This window comes from Balaenoptera borealis (genome assembly GCF_965194805.1).
Source record: "Balaenoptera borealis genome assembly, chromosome: 7".
NCBI lineage: Eukaryota > Metazoa > Chordata > Mammalia > Artiodactyla > Balaenopteridae > Balaenoptera > Balaenoptera borealis.
This window is the reverse complement of record NC_138864.1, coordinates 24501756-24523713: the sequence shown is the minus strand read 5'-3', so window position 1 is coordinate 24523713 and position 21958 is coordinate 24501756. Positions and strand designations below refer to the sequence as shown.

The following is a 21958-nucleotide window of genomic DNA, read 5'->3' as shown; positions in this document are numbered from 1 at the left end:
AGGAAATCACAAAGAACCTAGACTATTTTGAGGAAACCATGTGATTCAAGTTCTGTGATTTCTCACTGTGGTCCCAGAATTCTACTCCAGTCGGGGTGTGGTATTTGGATAACTCGGAATCCTCAGGCTGTAACGTAATTTGAGTCTTCTAAGTCAGTTCACTGGACATAATCAACACAAACACCAATAGCAGGAGACCTGTGTTCTGATCCCAACATCGTGGTTAACTAGCTTTGCTACTTTAGACCAGACATTCATTTCACCATTTTGAGCCTGTGTCCTCGTCTCTAAGATAAAGGTCTTGATTATAAAATCTTTAGGTCTCCAACTCTATGCTATGCTATGATTTTAAGGAAGATGATGGTTAATTCTTAAAATCCCCAAGAAATAGAAATATTTCTATTCTATTCAAAAGCCAGTTCCAGTGCTTAACGATTCGGAGGCAGCTTTCTTTTCTTTTCCCTTTCTTTTTAGGCAAATATTTAAAGTGTACAATGTGATGATTTGATATAAATATACATGGTGAAATGATTACCACGGTCAAGTTAACACATCCATCAATGAAGCAGCTTTTTAACTAAAGAAGATAGGACAGTTTCCAGTTCTGCCTTCTTTAGAGTTCAAGGATAATCCATCCAGCATTCTTTTTCTGTTAATCTTTCACAAATTGTAAACCAGTAAGTTGCCATTCACTAGTCTTTTCCTTAGTGAATTATCTCCAAAGCTCAGCCATTCATATACTACCTTCATGGCTTTGGCCATGTCTTTCTGGTATCTTAGTTATTATTTCTCACCTTCTCTGTATTCTTTTTTACTTAAATTTATTTTGAAGGGAATTTTTATATAATTACTGCTTGATGAAGACTATAAAATCAGTCTCGCTTGGTCAAAATAGAGGTTAACTGAGAAAAAAATCAACAGAAACTTATTTAATTTTTAAAATAGGAAAGTGAAGACGTTTCTGTATGACAAAGGCAACCAGCTCCATTTGGTATGAAACATTCGTTGTAGTATCTCCCCATTATTTCAGTGGCCACCCTTCTTTGCACTAGCAATATCAGCAGCCTCAGTAAGCATTTCTGTTAAAGCTTCATGCACTTTACAGGTAGGATGATTTTCCTACGAATATGGTGGTGAGTAGTGGAGAGCTACCCGAAATCATCCACCACCGCAGCTGGAGAAACGTGTCTGTAGGGCGAAATCAAGAGTTTCTTTTACCTTTATTTAGAGAAATTTTCAAATCTTAGCAAGCCTAAGAATCACCTGAGGCTTGGGCTGAAATGCACATTTCTGTGCCTTGCCCAGGTCTAGACTAGAGCCTAGGAGTCTGCATTGTAAAACAGAGGGTAGTTTTCAGACCGTCACTTTGAGAAACATGTGACAAAGCACCCCTTAGTCCATACTGTATTGACTCACTCTTCAGTAACAGTGGAGCACCTTCTGGCTGCTCTGTTAGCCGCTGCAGAGGGGTGTGCAAGACTCAAGATTCAATTCACGGCTCCATGCAGTATTTGATTGTCAAATGAGGTGTACTAGCAACATCTCTCTAGAAGTTCAGGGTTAGGAAGGTCGCTAGGGGCTGAAGCTGTGAGAAAGCTTTGTGGATCCAGATTGGAAGGGTCTGGTGATTTTTTTCGGAGGCAAGTGGGTGGAATCAGAGGGTTCTGGAATCAGGCCAACCTGGAGCCGAAGGTCTAGGTGAAAAGGCTGGAAGGGTCCAGTAAAGTATAGGCACTTTATCCTGCAGTCAGCTGTTACTCAAAGTCTTCTGCACGGGGCCATGAGGACAGCTTTGTTTTAGGGAGAGTAATAACTTGGCATTGACGTTCAGGATGGATTGGATCTGCAGTGCCAAAGGTACAGCAAGCAACACTGACGGTACACTCTCTAATGAAAAGAAACCTGAGTGGCAAGATTAAGAAAACGCTGGACTTATTTATAGGTATGGGAATGAGATGGTGCCCCACACCACAGGTGCCCCTGGAAGGAGAGCACTTTTAAAAGACTAAGTGCAGAGGAAATCTTCAACAATTCAGCTTAGGAATTGGGCGATTGGGATTGACATGTATACAGTGATGTGTATAAAATTGATGACTGATTAAAAACAAAAACAAACAAACAAAAAAAACAATTCAGCTTCGTTGCATCCAGTGTAGGGAGCCCCGTAAATAGGCAGAAGACCTGTTTGTGTTGAGCTGATTGACCCTTTCCAGTGTCTCCGAATCTCTGTTAAAATAGAATCATCTCACATACACCTCGCTGCTACTTTCTACTTAAGTACTACTAATAAAATACCACCACCCTGAAATTGGGTTGAATAGGCCCAAGCCACCGCCAGCTTCTGCCCCGGTGATGACCTTGAACCTTCTCAGGTGACCCAGCTAGTAATACCTCTCTCTAGCCAAACTGGTTTCTAAACTTTGCTGCACAGTGGACTCACCTGGGGATTAACAAACAAACAAACAAAAAAACCCAAAACGCCTATCGCCCACATGTCATATGCAGCATAGTTTGGAAACCATTGGTCCAGCAACATCTCCACGCCTCTTTAAAAAACAAATCCTCCCTCCCTCTCTTTCCTCCGCCGCGAGGGTGCAAGCCGAGGGTTCGCGGCCAGGCTGGGTCTGCTCCCCCGCGCCCTCGTCGCCCCCCCTCCCCCATCCCCCCGCCGGCCCAGCGTGCGCAGCTCGAGGCTCACGTGCGCGGCGCGGGCCGGGCAGGGAGGAGGCGGTGCTGGGGCTTCTCCCGCTCGGCCGCGGCGGAACCGAAAGCGGCGGGCGGGGAAGAGGAAGGAGGGGCGGGCGCGGGGCGCGGTGGCGCGCGGAGGGCCGGGAATGCCCGCGGCGCAGGGCCCCAGAGCTGCCCGGTGGCCGCGTCCGGGCAATGGCCCTCCGTCTGGTCTCCGACTTCGATCTCGGGAAGGACGTGCTCCCGTGGCTGCGGGCACAGCGGGCGGCGTTAGTGGCCGCTGGGGCCGGAGGCGGCGGCCCAGGTGCTGTAGGCGTGCGTCGGGGCGGGGTTGGGGGGTGGATGGAGGGGGCAGGCAGGGGCAGCGGAGGCGGGGGAGTCGGAGTCATTCATACCTAGGTGGTTCCTGGGCTGGGCCGGGGTGGTTGGTGGGCACCGGCCAGACGCGCAGCCTGTGCCCCCTGCCAACCTGTGAAGGTTGGTGCTGAAGGGGTGACCTTCCCCTCTTTGGAGTCTGGGCTTTGCCACCCTCACCCGGGGCCACTGGGTGAAGGGCGGAGGGACAGCCCCCGGGGCAAGGTGGGCAAGGTCTCGGTGGCGGAGTTGCACTGCCTGTTTTTTTTTTTAACATCTTTATTGGAGTATAATTGCTTTACAATGGTGTGTTAGTTTCTGCTGTATAACAGTGAATCAGCTCTACGTGTACATATATACCGATATCTCCTCCCACCCTCTCTAGCCCATCCCTCTAGGTGGGCACTGCTTCTTCTAGCGAGTCCTCCAGCTTCTGGCTTAAGGGTTGCCCACAGTAAGTCACCTTCAGTAGGAAGGCTGGGACACTAGTGGTACCCTCGGCATCATCTCATCAGAGCAGGGCGTGGAGGAGCAGCTGCCCAGACTGCGCAACTCCTCCGGCACAAGGCTGCAGGGAGTGGGAGAGGGTGGTTCTCTATGCTTTATTCATATCTCACCTGCCTAAAAAGATTCATCACCCGGGTAGGGGTTCTACCAAGACTAGAGGCTCCTGGAAGTTCTCGCGTTATGAGAAAGACAAGATGAATCATGGTCACCAGGAAAACCACCGTATAAATACTTAACAGGTGCACAGTTTGTCCCCACGTTTGTGAGACGTGTTTCTGGGTGAACAGTATCCGTGATTTAGGGGACATGCCACTTCGGATGTTAAGTGCAAGAGGGTAGGGGTCTGCTTTCAGGCTGTGAGCAATGAACTGAGAGCCCACTGTTTTCCAAAGCATCAAGCCCGTCACCACCAACCCAGAGACCACCTGTGCCGGCCAGCAAGAGGCGTGAGACCAAGTGATCCTCGGGTGTCCTGCCCAACTTCCTCAGGGTGAATTGGAATACATTCTGGGCAGTTGAGGCTTTGGTTTTCATCTGTCTCAAAAATCCTTTGTTTTGATTTTGATAAGGGAGTGGAAAGTGACTTTCGAGCCTTTCCAGCATTGATCAATCAAAACTTTAAAGAAGGGGAACTCTGTGATTTCCCAGGTTGTTTTTTAAGAAGAAACATTTGCTGTAAATAATGTTGCATCTTCAGGGCTTAGGTTCAGGTTCAAAGAAATGATACCCTGGATCCCAGTTGTGCACAGGAGCTAGCCACTTCTGTGTGTTTACCTCTTTTTTTTCCCCCTCTGGTTTTCCTTAAACCCTTAGACTTGCTGGAGGGCATTTTTTGGAGAGGTCCATCAAATTACCCATATCTACAACTCCTTTCCCCTTATTGCTGGAGAAAGTTTTCTATCCTATGGCTTTAGCAGAATATTTGTAGGGTTCCTTGTCTTGGCATGTTGATTGTTGGTTCCAAATAGGGAGTCATGTTTGTCTAGCTCAAGGCTCCAGTTTGACTAGTGAGTTTGACAAATGACTAGTGTCATTATTAGTAAAGCTTCACTTTTGGGGGAAATTTTTTAGAAGTCTCCTAAATGTCTAAAGAGCTTTTGAAGGTTTATGCTTTCCACCACAAAGTGGTCCTTCCTCTGGACCTCCACCTTATATAGCTAAGTGGCAGGTGTCTGAAAATGAGAAGTTAGATGGAGTGTGAAATGCCACAGCCTTATGTTTCAGTAATGTGTGTTGTGATTGAAAAGCTGTGTGTGAGCCAGTTAGATTTTGGCTTCCTTGTGTCTTTCACTCATCTGTGAAGACATATAAACTTGTGTGTTGACATTTCTCCGAACAGCAGATACCCCTGGGTCCTCAGAAACTAAACTTCCTAGAAATACCAGATTTTTCTGATATTGGTAGTATTTTGCTCCTGCAGAGCACCTTGGCAAGATATTAGCCCTATTATACTAAAAGAAATTGTTATTTCTGAAAATCACCAGTGGGTGGTAGCTCAAAAAAACCACAAGTTAATTATTCTGCTGCTGTAATTTGTAGCACTGGCAGGGGAATGTGGGATTCTATTTTATTTCTAGCACAGCTATTACTCCACACATTTGTGCAAATTATTTTCCTTTCAAAGTCTCGGCTTTTCAAATGTAAATTATGAATAATTATACCATTGTAAAGTCTCCTCTCTGCACACTTGCTCTCTAAATTTGAAGCCTTAATATTTTTCCATCAACAAATACAATTGAAGATTTCTTAGTGGTGTTAAGTAGTACTCCTGATGTATGACATATTTCTGGCAAAATAGCCACAGAGCTGGGCTAAGTCAGCCAGGACAGAAATTCAGTGCATATATGATAGCATTTTAGTCAAAAAGGGGTTAAGAAGTAAGGAGACCAGATTTGGTTACTGCATGTGTTTCTTGTTCTAGGTTGAACTTTGGGAAAATTATTTCTCCTGAAATAAAGGAAGAAAATATTTGTTCTTTAAAAAATTAAAACAGTAATAAAAGAATATTTTAAAAGAATATTTTTAACACATCTAAGCTATAAATAATAAAGCTATAAATAAAAAATAATATTATTATTAAAATAATAAAGCTATAAATAATTTAAAAAAGCAACACTGTGTACCCACCTTAAAAATAGAACAATATCAAGACTTGTGTAGGCTCTTTGTCTCCCTATTTGATCCTGTCTCTCTCTGTATCCCTCATCTGTAAGTTGTTACCTATAACCGTTTAAACGTTTATATTTTAACATTTCTTTGATCCTCTTTGTAGTTTTAACCCATATGTATATCTCCCTAAGCAAAATATCATTTCATTTTGCTTGTTTGTGAACTTTAAGTAAATGAAAGAATGCTCTATGTATTCTTTTCATTTTTTTTCTTCTCAGTAGTGTAAGATTTATCCATGTTGACTGCTGTAGGTCGTTAATTTTCACTGCTGTATAGTATTCCATCTGTGTGACTATACAACACTATGGTGGACATGGAGATGCAGTGTTTAGATCTTCCTATCAAGAAAGGGCTTGTCCCAGGTGCTGTAAGTGTGGGCAGCAGATAGCCCTCAGCTGTCAGCCCCTTCAGGGATGGCCTCAGCAGAGGGTTGCGTCACCCAACTTTATGCCCCTTTAGTTTAGGTATGGCCTTCTTTAATGAGAGGGTGAGGTGGGGTATAAAGGCCTGGGCATTTTGACTCACATGGGACAACTCTGACAATTCATTTCAGTTCTAGAGCTTCCCCGATGGAGGACCCCAAGGTCACCTGAGGCCACTGGGCCTTCATTGTAACTTGACTTCTTCCCCAGCCTGGTCCTGCTTCCTTCTCCTTCCTGCTACAGGTGTTAATCCCACTTTAGTAAGCACTCCCTAGTAAATACCCTGCATACTAAACTGTCTCAGGATGTTTCCTAGGGAACCCAACTTATCTTTTTCCCAACAGTGACATTTGGGAGGTTTCTGGGGTTTGTTGTTACAGTCTATGCTTTTACTAACCTGGAGCACACTTTACATGTTTCTCTAGGATGGATGTCTGACAGTAGAGTTGCTGAGTCACAGGCTATGCACGTCTTCACTTTTCCTGGGTAGTGCCAAATTGTTTTCTAAAGTACTTGTACTTACTAACTACCCCATTTGTGGTATAGAAATGTTTTTGGTACTCTGTATCTTCCTTGATTTTTCCAGATTTTAAATTTCTTGTCAAACTAGTGGGTCTAAACATTACTTCATTGTGGTTTGAGGTTGAACACCTCTATATACTTACTGGCTATTTGAGTTTCCCCTTCTATGGGATGTTGGTTCATCCTTTTGTCCATTTGTCTATTGTGGGGTTTTTTTATATTGATTTTAAGGCATTCTTCATTGTGGATTCTAGTCCTTTGTTCATCATATATGTTGCAGATATCTTCCCTCAATCTCTTGGTTTTTTCAGTTTGTGATTACCCTTGATAAACAAGAGTTCTTGATTATAATGTAGTCTAATTTATGAGTCTTTTCCTTTATGGTTTGTGCTTTTTGGATATTTTAAAGAAATTTAGAAGCCATGAAGACATTTTTATATTAACTTCTAAAAGCTTTAAAGCTTTTTTCTTTGAATTTTATCTTTTTAATCCATCTGGAATTTATTTTTGTAATATGTAGGAATCAAATAGGGGGACACCAGAACCTTCAAAAGTAGTCCTGATATTTGCTATTTTTAAGCTGGGTGGTGGTTACATGATTTTGTTCTGTTATTATTTATAGCTTACAGGTGTTAAAATATTCTTTTGTAAATTGCATTGTTTTTCTGTGTTAATAGCTAGTAGTTCTGGTGTCACTAACCAAATAGCCCTACCTTTTCTCACTGACAGCAAAACCACTTCCTTCACACATCGAGTTTCCATATGTGTGTGAGTCTCCTTTTCTGGGCTTTTAATTTTGTTCCATTGGCCAATGTTAGATGAAGACATCTTAGTAACTATCTTTCTGTTAAGTCTTGATAACTGGTAGAGTAAGTCTTCTCACATCAGTCGTCTTCAGGATCATCTTGGCTATTCTATGCTCCTTGTTCTTACATATATATTTTGGAATCAGCCAGTTAGATTTCACCAAAAAGTCTGTTGGATTTTTGATTTGAGTTGCATTGAAGCTGTAGATCAGCTTGTGGAGAGTCGGTGTCTTTACAATATTAAATCTTCCCAACTATGAACAAAGTATAGCTTGTTGTTTATTTAGAGCCCCTTTATGATTCTTAACAAGTCTTAGAATTTTCTCCATGAAGGTTTTTGCCACATTTATTCCTGGGTTGTTATTATTTTTTGTTGCTCTCATAAATAGCACATTTAAAAACATTATAGGTTCTAACTATTACTGGTATGTAGCAATATAATAGATTTTATATATTAATTTTTCTATCTAATGCTTAATCCCCTCTTGGGATGTATCATATCTTCAGGAAACTAAGAAAAATTCTCCGGTGTATAAATTTTCTAAGGTTTAAATGTCACGTATATTTAAGACCAGAAATAATGTAGGTTTTCTTGCCTATATCTCCTTGTCTGCTTCAATTAGTATTAGATTTACGAATTTATTAGAATTTATTAATGTTCCAGATTGATTAATCTTTCAAATATTGTAGTTATTCATTATTTCCAGGGAAGTGATATATTTTACCAGTTAACTGACTCAAGAGTAATGCTTTTATTGTTGCCTCCTAGATACCCCCAGACAGATTTGGGGGCCAGAGGATTGGCTTAGTCACATTGTTTTTGTTTATTGTTTCACTCTTCTCTTGCCACTGTCCTTCCTTTTCACTTTTCCTTCCCCTACCTTCCTAGTCTCCTTTTCTAATTCTCTTCTCTCTTTATTGCTTAACTAATCACCCCATCCTTGATTTTTCTCATTTTATTCAGAATATGAAATATAAATCATATAATAATGTTTACTTCATATGTTTAGAAATTATAATATCTGGTCCTGTTGAGCAGGAGGATTTATGTGAATTATTTACAGAATAGAAATGTCATAGGATAATTATATCTTAGCACTCCTTGATCTCTGTTTTAGGAACTAGTTCAAATTTTTGTATAAGGCTGTGAGACTCCCCCCACCCCCATAGTCATTGGAAAGAAAAGGAATACTTTTATTTGATTTTTGTCTCATAGCAGTTGGAAACCAAATTTACATATTTGACAGACATCTTCTTTTAAAGTGAAATCACTCGTGTTTGGCAAAGAATACATTGAAGTGGACGAGACTTATCTGGCAAACGAGCTTTTTTTTTTTTTTACAAATTTACCCTAAAGTTTATTTGAAAAGATAAAAGGATGAGAATAGCCATGAAAGAAGAGTAATCACAGAGGACTTGACCACCAAATATTAAAAGCATTATAAAGCTGTAATCAAAGCAACGTGGCATTGACTTAATAATATGTAGACAGGTCACTGGAACAGGAATAGGTAGTTCAGAAATATACATAGGGGTTTACTACATTATAAGTGTGGCATTCCAGAAAAAACAGATAATTCAATAAATGGCATTTGAACAACTGGGTAACCATTTGTAAACAAAGTATAATGACAAATGTTATACTGTATACGTATGAGTTTAAATACATAAATTTTAGTTGGATCAAATATATAATTAAAAAAATAAAAACACAAAAATTGTAGAAAAATATATACCAAACATTTATATAATCTCAGGGTAGGAAAGACAATTCTGTGCATGACATCAAAGATAGAAACTATAAATGAAAATATTTATGTGGTTTTTTTTGAATTTTATTTATTTATTTTTAATACAGCAGGTTCTTATTAGTTATCTATTTTATACATATTAGTGTATATATGTCAATCCCAATCTCCCAGTTCATCCCACCACCAGCTCCCCACCACCACTGCTGCTTTCCCCCCTTGGTGTCCATATGTTTGTTCTCTACATCTGTGTCTCTATTTCTGCCTTGTGAACTGGTTCATCTGTACCATTTTTCTAGATTCCACATATATGCGTTAATATATATTTGTTTTTTTCTCTCTGACTTACTTCACTCTCTATGACAGCCTCTAGGTCCATCCATATCTCTACAAATGACCCAATTTTGTTCCTTTTTATGGCTGAGTAATAGTCCATTGTATATATATATATATATATACCACATCTTCTTTATCCATTCATCTGTCAGTGGGCATTTAGGTTGCTTCCATGACCTGGCTATTTTAAATAGTGCTTCAGTGGACACTGGGGTGGCAAACCAGCTTTAATTTTACATGAGCTGTGACTCACCAACACCTTTAATATCTAGGTACTCTCCGTTTTTTAGTAGGTTTACTTATGCAAGTATTTATCAGAATGCTACATTTTTCCTTCATGAACTCTGATTTCACTGAACTGTAAAATTAAACCACATTTCCTCATTTGAAGTTGCTAAACTTCCTCCTCTGGACTTTCCAGTGTTGAACTAGTGGCAGAAGAGTCAGAATGAATAAGCAAAGAGGTTATTGAATAAGTCTTTTAAAAGGGTGTGTCTAAAACATGAGCAACTAATCCGGAGAGGAAGGGCTGATGGGTTTATAGTGTGTGGTTGAGACACTGGTCTCTGGCTTACCAACATTGCTAAATTTATCAAATGCAAATATCCTTCAGATGAGAACCACGTACTTAACTGCAGGATTATTTAAGACTGCAATTCTTACTCCCTAACAGACCCATGAAGGCATTATTTTTATTATTTCTTTCTACTCTGGTTACATTATAAGCAGGTCCTAGTTATGCTATCTAATGAATATTGTTTAATGTATATGATTTATAAATATGTAGTTCAGTGGTTCCCAGCCCTGGCTGCACATTAGAATAACAAGGGAAACTTAAAAATACACACACCAGAGAGTAGGCCCCTCACCAGCTCAAAAAAGTTAGGATATTTGGGGCAGGGCTTGGGCATCCATGTTCTTTTAAAATCTCCCCTGATGATTCTAACACAACCAGCATTGAGAACCATTGATTTAATGGAATAAGCATATATCATGTGTTGTAATCTGCACTTGTTGGAGAATTTTTTTCTCTTAAAATTTTAGTGATTTGGAAGTAGATGTGCTTTTGCAAGGAAATTGGATTTTCTTAGCAAGAGTCTTGTAAAGAAGTTTCTTATCTTAGTTGAAACCTTTTAAGTGTACTTTTGAGAAGGTCTCTTCCAGCATCCTTATAATCTTGAAAGAAAAAAAAAAACTTCTCAAAATATTGACACATTGCATTCCAGGAGTTTTGAGTCATGTGCAGGATGAAAAGAAACTCACTGAAATTCTCTTTAGATGCCTGCAAAATCTACCTTAAAGGATTTTTCAGTAATTATCCGTTTTCCCATTGTGAGTATGATACAGGAAACTTAGTTCATTCTGTTTACCTTTTCCTAGGCTTGAAATTAGTCTGTGCCACTTTTTCAATATATGATATTGGCCAAATATCTTAACTTCATTGAAACTCAGTTGTTTTACCCATACAATGGGCTTGTAGTACCTTACACAGTGTGATTGAGATAGCAATGAGAACTCTGTAAATTATGAAGTGCTGTTCAGCAGTAAGCTAATTGAATCATACTATTATCCTAAGAGACCAAGTGATTATTCTTATTTTTTTAATCATTGAGAATGATGTGTCTGATACCTCAATATACATTGAAAGGTGTATATACCCATGTATAAGCAACACTTGCCCCTCTCTTTGCCCTGCCCCCTGAAGAGCCAGGCAGCTTCTTCTTGTGAGGAGTTGGCAAGAGAGATCTCAGGATGATTCTTAAGTTCTCAGTGAACCATCTCTAAATGTTTTCCACTCCCAGCTCCAGTGCAGGGGTTGAGCTCACCAATTATCCTGATTTTGTGTCTTGACTTTTCCTTTTTAATCAGGAATACAAACTGAAATTTGCTCTGATTTATAGGATATTTTGCATATGTTTTGTCTGAATATTGGAATTTGTCATAAGCAACATAATATTTTAACATCTAATAATACTATTCTTGTGTGGGGAAAATGAGTCAAGTTTAAGCAATTTAATTTTGAAGAAATTGGGGAAATATACTTTTCTTCCCAATTAATGATGATAATTATCAATGCTGTTTCTAACCAGTGTTTAAATCCTTTAACTGTAGAAATCGGAGGAATATCCTAAAATTTTAGAAGAAAAATGATGGTCAGTTAACTTACAAGTTAAATGTTTTATGTAAAAAATCTTTATATGCTTCATCAAATTTGGCCTTCATACCGAAAAGTACGTAAATCACAAGTGCACAACTCAGTTAATTTTCACAAAGTGAGGCACACCCATGGAACTAGCACTCAGAGCCGGAAGGAGAAAATTAATAGAACCCCAAAGGTCCCCTTCATACTCCTTTCCAGCAATCACTCATCTAGCACAATAGATTCTTTTTGCCAGGTTTTGAAACTTGTGTGTAAATTAGATCATACAGTTTGTACCTTTTTTGGGAGGGGTGAGTATGTGGGCTTCTTGTACTCATTTATGGTGTATGTTATAGCAAGTTAATTCATTTTTATTGTTGTATAATATTCCATTGTTTGAATATACCACAATTTATTCATTCTTTGCTTGATGGGTATTTTGGGTTTCCAGTTTTGACTATTATGAACCATAGTGCTATATTTATTTATTTTTGGCTGCTTTGGGTCTTTGTTGCCATGCGCAGGCTTTCTCTAGTTGCAGCGAGCGGGGGCTACTCTTTGTTACGGTGTGTGGGCTTCTCACTGCAGTGGCTTCTCTTGTTGTGGAGCACATGCTCTAGGCATGCGGGCTTCTGTAGTTGTGGCACGCGGGCTCAGTAGTTGTGGCTCACGGGCTCTAGAACGCAGGCTCAGTAGTTGTGGCTCACGGGCATAGTTGCCCTGTGGCATGTGGGATCTTCCCAGACCAGGGCTTGAACCTGTGTCCCCTACATTGGCAGACGGATTCTTAACCACTGTGCCACCAGGGAAGTCTCTGAACCAACTACTGCTGTAGATGTCATATGTGTTATTTGCCCCAATATGTGTATACTTCTTATGAGATATATGTACAAGGGCAATTTTTGAGCCATATATATTCAGCTTCGGTAGATTCTGCCGGTTTTTTCCAGTGTGTACACTTTGATTAGCAAGGCTCCCTTGAGGTAGTTGCTAATCACTGCTCCTTTCCTCTTCCCTGAAGGTCATTACTAGTCTGATCTCTAATAAAATAGATTAGCCTTGCTTGTTTTTAAACTCTGTGTAATGGAATGATCAGTATTCTTTTGTATTTGGCTTTTCACTAATATTGCATTTGTTAGATATGTTTTTAAACGTCTTCTGCTAAGTATTAACTTGCTATTATTATTGTTTCAGGTGTTTTAGAAAACAATTATGAGAGCTTACGTGTACTAAATGTTGAAAGAAATGGAAATATTATTTATACCTATAAGGTATGCCTATATTCTTTTTTTAAATTGTGGTAAAATATACACAACATAAAATATACCATTTTAACCATTTCTTTTTTTTACAGAGTTTTATGCTGTATCTTATTGAGGGGTAGTGAATAAGACCTGTTGGCATTTAACCTTTAACATATGACTTTTTTTATTTTGTGAGATTGAGTAGGGTAATTGAAATTCAGTCTTATGAAATGTTTTCTCTTTTTTAAATAAAAAACTACACAGTGTCTGACACAGCGCTCAAATGTTTTGAATAGATGAACAGTTTCATTTTCTAGAGGAAAAATGCCAAATAAAAGATGTTTAAACCTAATTAATGTTAAATTTTTATCTTTGAGAAAATATTAAATATTATTACTATACATCATCTTTTCAAACTTATATATGCTCAGACTTTTGAGGTATTATTATTTGACAGTGTGTTTTCAATATTAATTGTTCTAAGGAAAGAAAATTTAACTTTACAGATAACTTTACCGTAGTAGTGAAACGTGGAAGAATAATAACAGTGGTCACTTTGCTTTGCACAGTTGCATTACTGTACTTTTTTTTCTTTTTGCTTAAAAAAAGTTATTTTAAGTTGTATCTATGAGGATGCTGCGTTCAAGGAGTTGTACGATTCAAAAAGTTTTACTTATAAGAATATCAGGGACTTGTTCTAGCCACTTTCAGTGACCGTCATATATATTCTCTTACAGAAACAAATGGAAGTACAAAAAGATTCGCTCCTTCACCATGCTCAGTCCTAGTAGACAGGGTCCCCCAGACTCACTGAGCTGTACATTCTTATTCCCTTTCACTCTTTGATCCATATGACCAGCAGAAACAGGTTCAGTCCCTCTCTGACATGCACAGCAGGCTACCTTTAGAGTGCTTGTTGCTAATACTGGTTGAATTACTGCAGGTTTCTTTTAAAACTAGTAACTTCCTAAACAATGACATTTAATTAACATCTAGTTAATTTTTTCTTTTCAGGATGATAAGGGAAATGTCTTCTTTGGATTGTATGATTACCAAACCAAACAAAATGAGGTAAAAATCACCATAGATTATAGTTACTTATTGGTTACTTTACTGCTTTTAAAGTTTTCCTTCTTTCTAGATACAACTTCTTATTTCATTTTATTTTCTAAAAATTTAGTTTATATTTCTTTGCCTTCCTTCTCTTCTCCCTTTACCATTATCTTAAAAAAAAAAATAAGTGTAAGGACTCTTGGAACAGAACGTCACCTGGTCTCTTAGTCCTTTGAGATTTAAGCCAAGTTGGCTCAAACCAATTATCCAATGTTCTATAGGAATGTAGGAAGTCCAATGCCCTCCCCAGGATTTGTGTGCTCCCAGAAGCTTAGGATCTCATAATGACCTCTGGCTCTGAGTTCTGCTTCTGCTTAACCTTCACTGTTCTTGCTTCTCATTACTTCTCAAAGATCCAGGTTTAGAACCAGCCTCCTTTTCTTAATCTTTCCTCAAACCACTCACGTAAGACATTGGTTAATGTGACAGGCGTGTCAAATTCTTGAGGCAAATGGGAGAGAGTCACTTTGTGCCTGCATAAAAACAATTTACGAGGGACTTCCCTGGTGGCGCAGTGGTTGGGAATCTGCCCGCCAGTGCGGGGGACGCGGGTTCGAGCCCTGGCCCGGGAGGATCCCACATGCCGCGGAGCAACTAGGCCCGTGAGCCACAACTACTGAGCAGCACCCCCTCTCCACAACTGGAGGGGGTCCGCGCGCAGTGGCGAAGACCCAGTGCAGCCAAAAATAAATAAATAAAAATAAATAAAAACAAAACAAAACAAAACAATTTACCAATATTGAGGGACTAAGAAGTCTATAAATGGACACTGGCACAGAAGGCACTCCAAAACACATTATTACATGAAAAAAGCAAGTTGCCAGAATAACACATTCCATTTATGTTTAAAAATCTTGCAAGAAAAATATATATGTGCATAAATATATATTAAAAACTCATTTTGAATGATCTGGAAGGCTACAGAGCAAATTACAAACATGTTTCCTTTTCAGAGGAAATTGGAATTGGGTGAATGTTATGGAGAACGTAGACATTTTATTTGGTAGTGTTTGCATGTTTTAAACGCTGAGACTCTCCTTGTGTGTTATCTATTATTTAAAAGGATAAAACACTAAAAACTTAAGTATATACATTCATGACTCTTCTTACTTATAAATAATAATCCCTCAGTTAGAGCAAGAGTCAAAGGAAACCAAAATTTCTCACATGAATTCAGAGCCTTCTTATTAACTCAAAGTTCCCTTTTCCTGACTTTTCAACATTTTCTATCAACTTCTGGCCACTGGATTCTAGTATGTTCTCAGTGGTTCTTTAGTCTGCAGGTACTAATTACCTTCGTAATAGTTCTGCAGTCACTGTTTCTCTTAGCCTGCTCTCTCCTGAAGTCTAAGGCTCTATCTTTCCTTATCCTCTAATTATATTTTAAGAGAGTTTACTTAATATAACTGTGATTGGCTCCAGTTCCTCAATCTGCACCTCACATCCTCCTTCAGCATGACCATTTTAATTTTCTTTACTATTCCGGGAAATGGAATCTTGCAACAATCAAACAGCAAGAAAATAAAAATAAAGATTAAATAAAAAAGAAGACTGCTTTGCCAATGTTCTAAATATGGGAGTCCTTTAGGGGATGCACTTGTGGCAGTCTCTTAGACATAGTTAATGATGTCATAGTCATGTCATTTGATTAGTGTTACTTGCCTCAATAATCATAATAGCTAACACTTGAGTATTTATTATGTGTGGCAGACATTGTAGTAAGTACTTTCACGTGGATTATCTAACACACCACTTCTAAGGATCTCCTGAGATAGGTAGTGTTATGATTCCTGTTTTACTGATGGGAGGATAGAGAGGTTGAATAACTCATCTAAAGTCACACAAGCTATCAAGTGGCAGATTTAGGATTTGAACCTGGGTCTAGCTTGGCTCCAAGTTCTATACTCTTAACCACTATACTATGTCGTCTCATGGTTAAGTTTCAGTGCCAAAGATGGCCTACAATAGCAAACATTTTTCTTAAAAAATAATCCGAAACTTCTCAGTATGGATAAACTGGTTCACAGGTGGTTCTTTAATAAAATGCTTTGCCACAATGATACTTGCTAGAGAGCTGAATGGGAATTGCATTCATGAAATTGTTGTTTGACATGAAACTCCAAATTGAAAAATACTTTTGTTTTAATAGCATCTCTATACATTTGAGAAAGACTTGCAAGTTGTCAGTTGCTCGGTCAACAGGGAGAGAACTTTGTTGGGTAAGTTGAACTCTTTCATTGCTACAAGTCAAGAACTAAACTACATTTTTTTAGTTTCAAAGTATTGAATTTTTGCAATATTTGATCATTCTATAACAATGATTTTCTGGGAGAAGATGCACTTGGGAGATTAGGTTTGAAATAAAGAATCTGTAGAGTCTGTCTACGAAAAAGAATACTTTGTATTTCACCTTAATCATCCACTGACAGCTTTGAGCCCTCACTTATTTTGGGTATAAAATGTTAAACTTTAACAAGCCACTGTATGGATCATTTGCTAATGGATTATTTTTTTCTTTTTCCATTAGCCACAAGTTTAGTTCAAGCTGCTAAAGAAGGAAGAAGGAATGAGCTTCAACCAGGTAATGAAATCACAGTTTTTAGTACTTGTTGAGAGATGAAGATTTCTTGAACTACTAAGTCAAATTGCAAACATTTTTACAAATAGCTTTATCTCAGAATAAAAAGGCAAAGGTCATGTCAAGCATGAAAAAGAGGTTTCTTTACATTTTTTCCAAGTAAACAAAGTACAGAAAATAATATAACAGTGGATAATAGAAATATTAAAAAGGCAGTTAGCATCTGTAGACTGAACATGGAGAACACACTAGAAACCCTACAGGCAGAAGCTGGTACAAAAGGTTGGGAAGACGTTAGTATTGCTTGGAGAATGCCATTTTATCCTGTTATCTGGTGAACTTCTAAGCAACACATATTGCATTATGAATAGTCTACCAATTCTAAAAAAAATCAGTTCTACTCATTTACCAAGGCCCACTTCATAGTTGATTACTTATATGATTCCCTCGCTCACTTCCTTTTAACATTTTTTATCATCCATCTGTCCAGAACTCAACAAATATGGAGTGCCTGCAGTGGGTCAGGCCCAATGCACAGTGCTGGGGATACAATGGGTGCAGGAGAGGAGTGGCAATTGCCCACACGGCGAGCTATAGGGTCTAGTGGTAGGCAGGGTGCCCCATGAGGCATGTGTCCCATCTCCAAAGTTGGGCAGTAAGCCTAGTGGGACCAGCTTTTCAATTTATCAAGAGAAGTATGGACTTTTATGTAAAATTTTAATTTTTAAATGTTGGCCCAGATATTTTTTTTTTTAATAAATAAATTTATTTATTTATTTTTGGCTGCGTTAGGTCTTTGTTGCTACGCATGGGCTTTCTCTAGTTGCGGTGAGTGGAGGCTACTCTTCGTTGAGGTGCATGGGCTTCTCACTGAGGTGGCTTCTCCTGTTGCGGAGCACGGGCTCTAGGCTTGTGGGCTCCAGAGCGCAGGCTCAGTAGTTGTGGTGCACAGGCTTAGTTGCTCTGTGGCATGTGGGATCTTCCCGGACCAGGGCTCGAACGCGTGTCCCTTGCATTGGCAGGCGGATTGTTAACCACTTTGCCACCAGGGAAGTCCCAGCCCAGATATTTAAAAAAAAATTCTCTTCAGGCAATGATAACCACCTGTGGTTGGATCCAGCTTGTGGACTACCATTTTTCAACCTCTGGTCAGGTAGATCGCATGTCAGTCTCTTTCTATTCCTATCCTGCAGAGCTTTCCATCTCTTCTGTTTGTTTGGCACTTAAGCTCCTTCTTTTGTTAGCAGAGTTCCCACTCGGACGTATTTTCCTGCAGTTATGTATGATGGAAAAACCCTTTATAAATACTTTCCAATGAGGCTTATGAGGCAGTCCTGGGCTCCCACAGAGCCAGCTTAGAGTGTCAAGGGAACCAGAACTGAGTCTGGATGGGACCTTCTCAGGGACCTCAGCAGAACAGTTTAGGAGAGATGTTGGCGGGCAGAAGGCTTTCCCTGAAATCTCATCATTGTTTTACTCATCCCAACCTTCCCTCCTGCCATGTTATACTGAGAACCTCAGCAGTCCTCTTCCCTCTTCTGTGTTATGTCCTCCTCTGTTTTTTTTTTTTTTTTTTGGCTGTGTTGGGTCTTCGTTGTTACATGCGGGCTTTCTCTAGTTGCGACAAGCAGGGGCTACTATTCGTTGTAGTGAGCGGGCTTCTCATTGTGGTGGCTTCTCTTGTTGCGGAGCACGGGCTCTAGGCTCACAGGCTTCAGTAGTTGTGGCTCTCGGGCTCTAGAGCACAGGCTCAGTAGTCGTGGCGCACGGGCTTAGTTGCTCCGCAGCATGTGGGATCTTACCGGACCAGGGCTCGGACCCGTGTCCCTTGCATTGGCAGGCGGATTCTCAACCACTGTGTCACCAGGGAAGTCCCTCATGTCCTCCTCTTAGCATCCTCTGCTCCTCTTAGAATTAGGTACAGTGCTTAATTCAGAGATGACGGAAATGGACTAGCTGAAGCAAGATAGGTTCTAAAACATTGGTGTTCTGACTCCTAAAACAAGGGAATGGATGTGAGCCTGATCTCCTGGGCTAATAGTTGCTTGTGTTCATCCCAATTATGAGCCTAGGCATCTGTACAGAACCTTGGATTAGCTCCCTGTGCCTCCCAGTTCTTTTTGAAACCTTATTCCTTTGAGCCTTAGAAATTCCTTACTATGTTGGTAAACCCAGTAGGAACTATAATCTTTACATGATATTTACCATCTATGCCTAATCGTCATGCAGAAGAGTGGCGATTATGTATATCATAAAATGTACTTTCAGGCCAACTTTATTGTAAGTTTGATTTGATTACAACGTTAAAACCTATTCAGGTAATGTTACTAAGCCTTGAAAATTTGATGTACCTCTCGTGAAATTATCTGATCACATCTTTTAAAATAGTAGAATGAATAGTGTTAATTTTTGTATTGGAAACCCCATACTTTATCTGAGCTCACCTTTTATACCAGCCACTACAGTGAGAACCAGCTCTGCCCAAATGTAATTTGACAGGCAGTGCCTCACCTCAGCTGCTCTACCTACTTCTTGCTTTTTGCCCAGAGCCCTTGGGAAAATCTGCTTACCACCTGCATGTGTACCACCTGGAAGTATGTTTGGAAAGGATTTCCAATAGGATAAGCCATGACCAATCGGGGGGCAAGGAGCTGAAGGATAAATACTCCCCCTTTCCAGCCCTAAAGTGGATGATTCTGAGGTGCCCTCCATGCAAGGTGGTCAGTCAATTGACAGTGCCCGTACACTGCATACTCTTCTTCCCTATTTCACTCTCCCCACTTCCTCGTGCCAGCACCTCGTGGCTGAAGTGATCCTGTCCCCTGAGATGACTTCTTGTTTTAGTTTGGGTTTCCCCCGTAAGTAGAGTCTGAGGCAAGTATTTGAGCCCAGTTAGTTTATTTGAGGGATGATCCTAGGAAACACTATTAAAGGAGAGGTTAAACAGAGATCTGAAAGGAGGGAGCAAGCGTGCGCCACGGGGAAGCACATTTCTGGCAGAACGAACAGCCAGCGCAAAGGCCCTGAGGCCAGAGTACTTGGTAGACTCACTGTTCAAGGATAGTGAGGTCAGTGAGGCTGGAGTGGCATGAACAGCGGCAGACTGGTGGGAACTGAGGCCAGCGAGAAATGAGGGTAAGGTGCAGACAGATCATGGAGACACTTACGAGGCCTTCTGTTCAGTTAAGATTTCAGAAATTATGTGACCAGAAAGACCTGTAGGATCTATTATAATGATTCGTCCTTTGAACAAATATTTTGCAAATATTTTGCCTTTTGCAAAGACTTATTTTATCTGTCCATGAATAACCTGATAAGCCATTTGATTATAAAATGTAGTTTGCCTCAAGGTATTAACACTCTGTTGCTTATAATGAGATTTTTCCACTGCAAATGACACAAACTGTAACATCTCTCATATGAGCAAGATAGGGTTCCTTGGTCTACATACTTTACAGTAAGGTTTTTGTCCGCAGTGCTTCTCTTATTGGCTGAGGCCATGGCAGACTTAATGTTTATTTAGAAAATGGCCTTCCATAGGGGCCAGGCTTAGGTGCCCCTTTCACTCTCCCTGGTGGAGTTATGTTTGCCCCAAGGTACAGCAGGTCCCCGTGCGGAGCAGTAGGGGCGACCTCGTGTCTTGGGCCCCACTGCTGCTCCAGCACTCCAGGCACTATTATAGACAGTTAAGTGCTGGAGACGCTCCGTGGAGCTGTGCTTTGATTCCGGAGCTCTAATAACCAGAGCTTCTTCACAACCAGACTCTACCGGACTCTTCCAACCTTGTCACCGTTTCACAACATGTACCTTCACCTGCATCAGACCAGGTTCTTTCTTTTGCTCACTCTTCATCCTCCCAATGCCATACCTATTCCTGTGCTTTAAAAAAAAATTTTTTTTAATTCAATTTAAACAAAACGAAACAAAAATGTTCATCCATTTCTCCCCACCTCTCCTCTACCCCCACCTCCTGCAACCACCAGTCCATTCTCTGTATCTATAAGCTTGGTTTTGGTTTTGGTTTGGTTTATTTGATTCCACATGTAAGAGAGATCATACGGTATTTGTCTTTTATTAAAGTATAGTTGATTTACAATGTTGTGTTAGTTTCTGGTGTCCAGCAAAGTGATTCAGTTATACATATATGTATTTTTTCAGATTCTTTTCCTTTATACAAGGTTATTACAAGGTATTGAATATAGTTCCCTGTGCTGTACACTAAGACCTTGTTGTTTATCTGTTTTACATGTAGTAGCGTGTATCTGTTCATCCCAAATTCCTAATTTATCCCTCCCCAACTCTTTCCCCTCTGGTAACCGTAAGTTTGTTTTCTGTCTGTGAGTCTGTTTCTTTTCTGTAAATAAGTTCATTTGTATCATTTTTTTAGATTTCACATATAAGTGATATCGTATATTTGTCTTTCTCTGTCTGACTTACTTCACTTAATACGATCATCTCTAGGTCCAACCATGTTGCTGCAAATGGCATTATTTCATTCTTCGTTTGACTTACTTCACTTAGCATAACACCCTTGAGGTCCATCCATGTTGTCCCTTTTCATCCTGCTGCTCTCCTTCCTGTGCCTGGACCTATCTTGCCCTTCAGTGATGCCCTCCCAGTCTCCACTGATAACTGGATTCTCTGAATTCTTGAGACAACTTTAAGCACTTCATGGAATCAGCGGATTTTATGGATGAAAATGATTGTAGAAATGATCTGATTCTGTAGTTTTTCACTTTATTTTGTAAATAACAAAGCACTGGGAATTCCCTGACGGTCCAGTGGTTAGGACTTGGTGCTTTCACTGCCAGGGCCTGGGTTCAATCCCTGGGCAGGAACCGAGATCCCGCAAGGCACACACAGTGCGGCCAAAAACAACAACAACAAAAGCCCCCAAAGCACTGAGGCCTAGGAAAGCTTCATGAAGTGCTGGAAAGTATATATTAGGTTGGTGGCAGATTTTAAACTAGAACCGATGTCTCTAGAATCCTAATCCAGAGTGCTTGCTGTTACACTATGGAATCACATGGTATGTTATTGAGAGACATTTCTGTTTGCACAATTACTCTTACCATTAAACTACTTATATTAGTTAGGTATCTGGGCTGCCCTAAAGAAGCAAAAAATTAGTGTAGGAAGATGGTTTCTGACCTTGGTAATCCTCCCATTTCAAAGGCAAGTGAATTTAGCTGTGATAGCTGGTTATCTCATCTGGGAACAGATTCACTGACAAAAAAGGCCGGGTAGAAAGTGATTCCTTATTTTTCCAATGAGGAGATTCCGTTGCCTGCCCGCCAAAAACCTTTTTCCCCCAAAAGGAATATATAAGCT

General features: G+C 39.9%; 1 protein-coding gene across 4 annotated transcripts in view; it reads left to right on the top strand.

Annotated features, from left to right (window-relative positions):
* The first annotated feature begins 2702 nt into the window (after positions 1-2702).
* Positions 2703-21958, top strand: part of GSAP (gamma-secretase activating protein) — an 88036-nt gene continuing 68780 nt past the window's right edge. For 2 of the 4 annotated variants that reach the window (XM_082399329.1, XM_082399328.1), the window contains exons 1-5: positions 2707-2992; positions 12887-12963; positions 13951-14007; positions 16199-16268; positions 16577-16630. In XM_082399329.1, the coding sequence (XP_082255455.1) occupies positions 2884-2992; positions 12887-12963; positions 13951-14007; positions 16199-16268; positions 16577-16630 (367 nt within the window). In that variant the 5' untranslated portion in view covers positions 2707-2883. Of the gene's footprint in view, positions 2993-12886; positions 12964-13950; positions 14008-16198; positions 16269-16576; positions 16631-21958 lie in introns of all 4 variants that reach the window. The other 2 variants (XM_082399330.1, XM_082399327.1) reach the window with 2 other exon arrangements.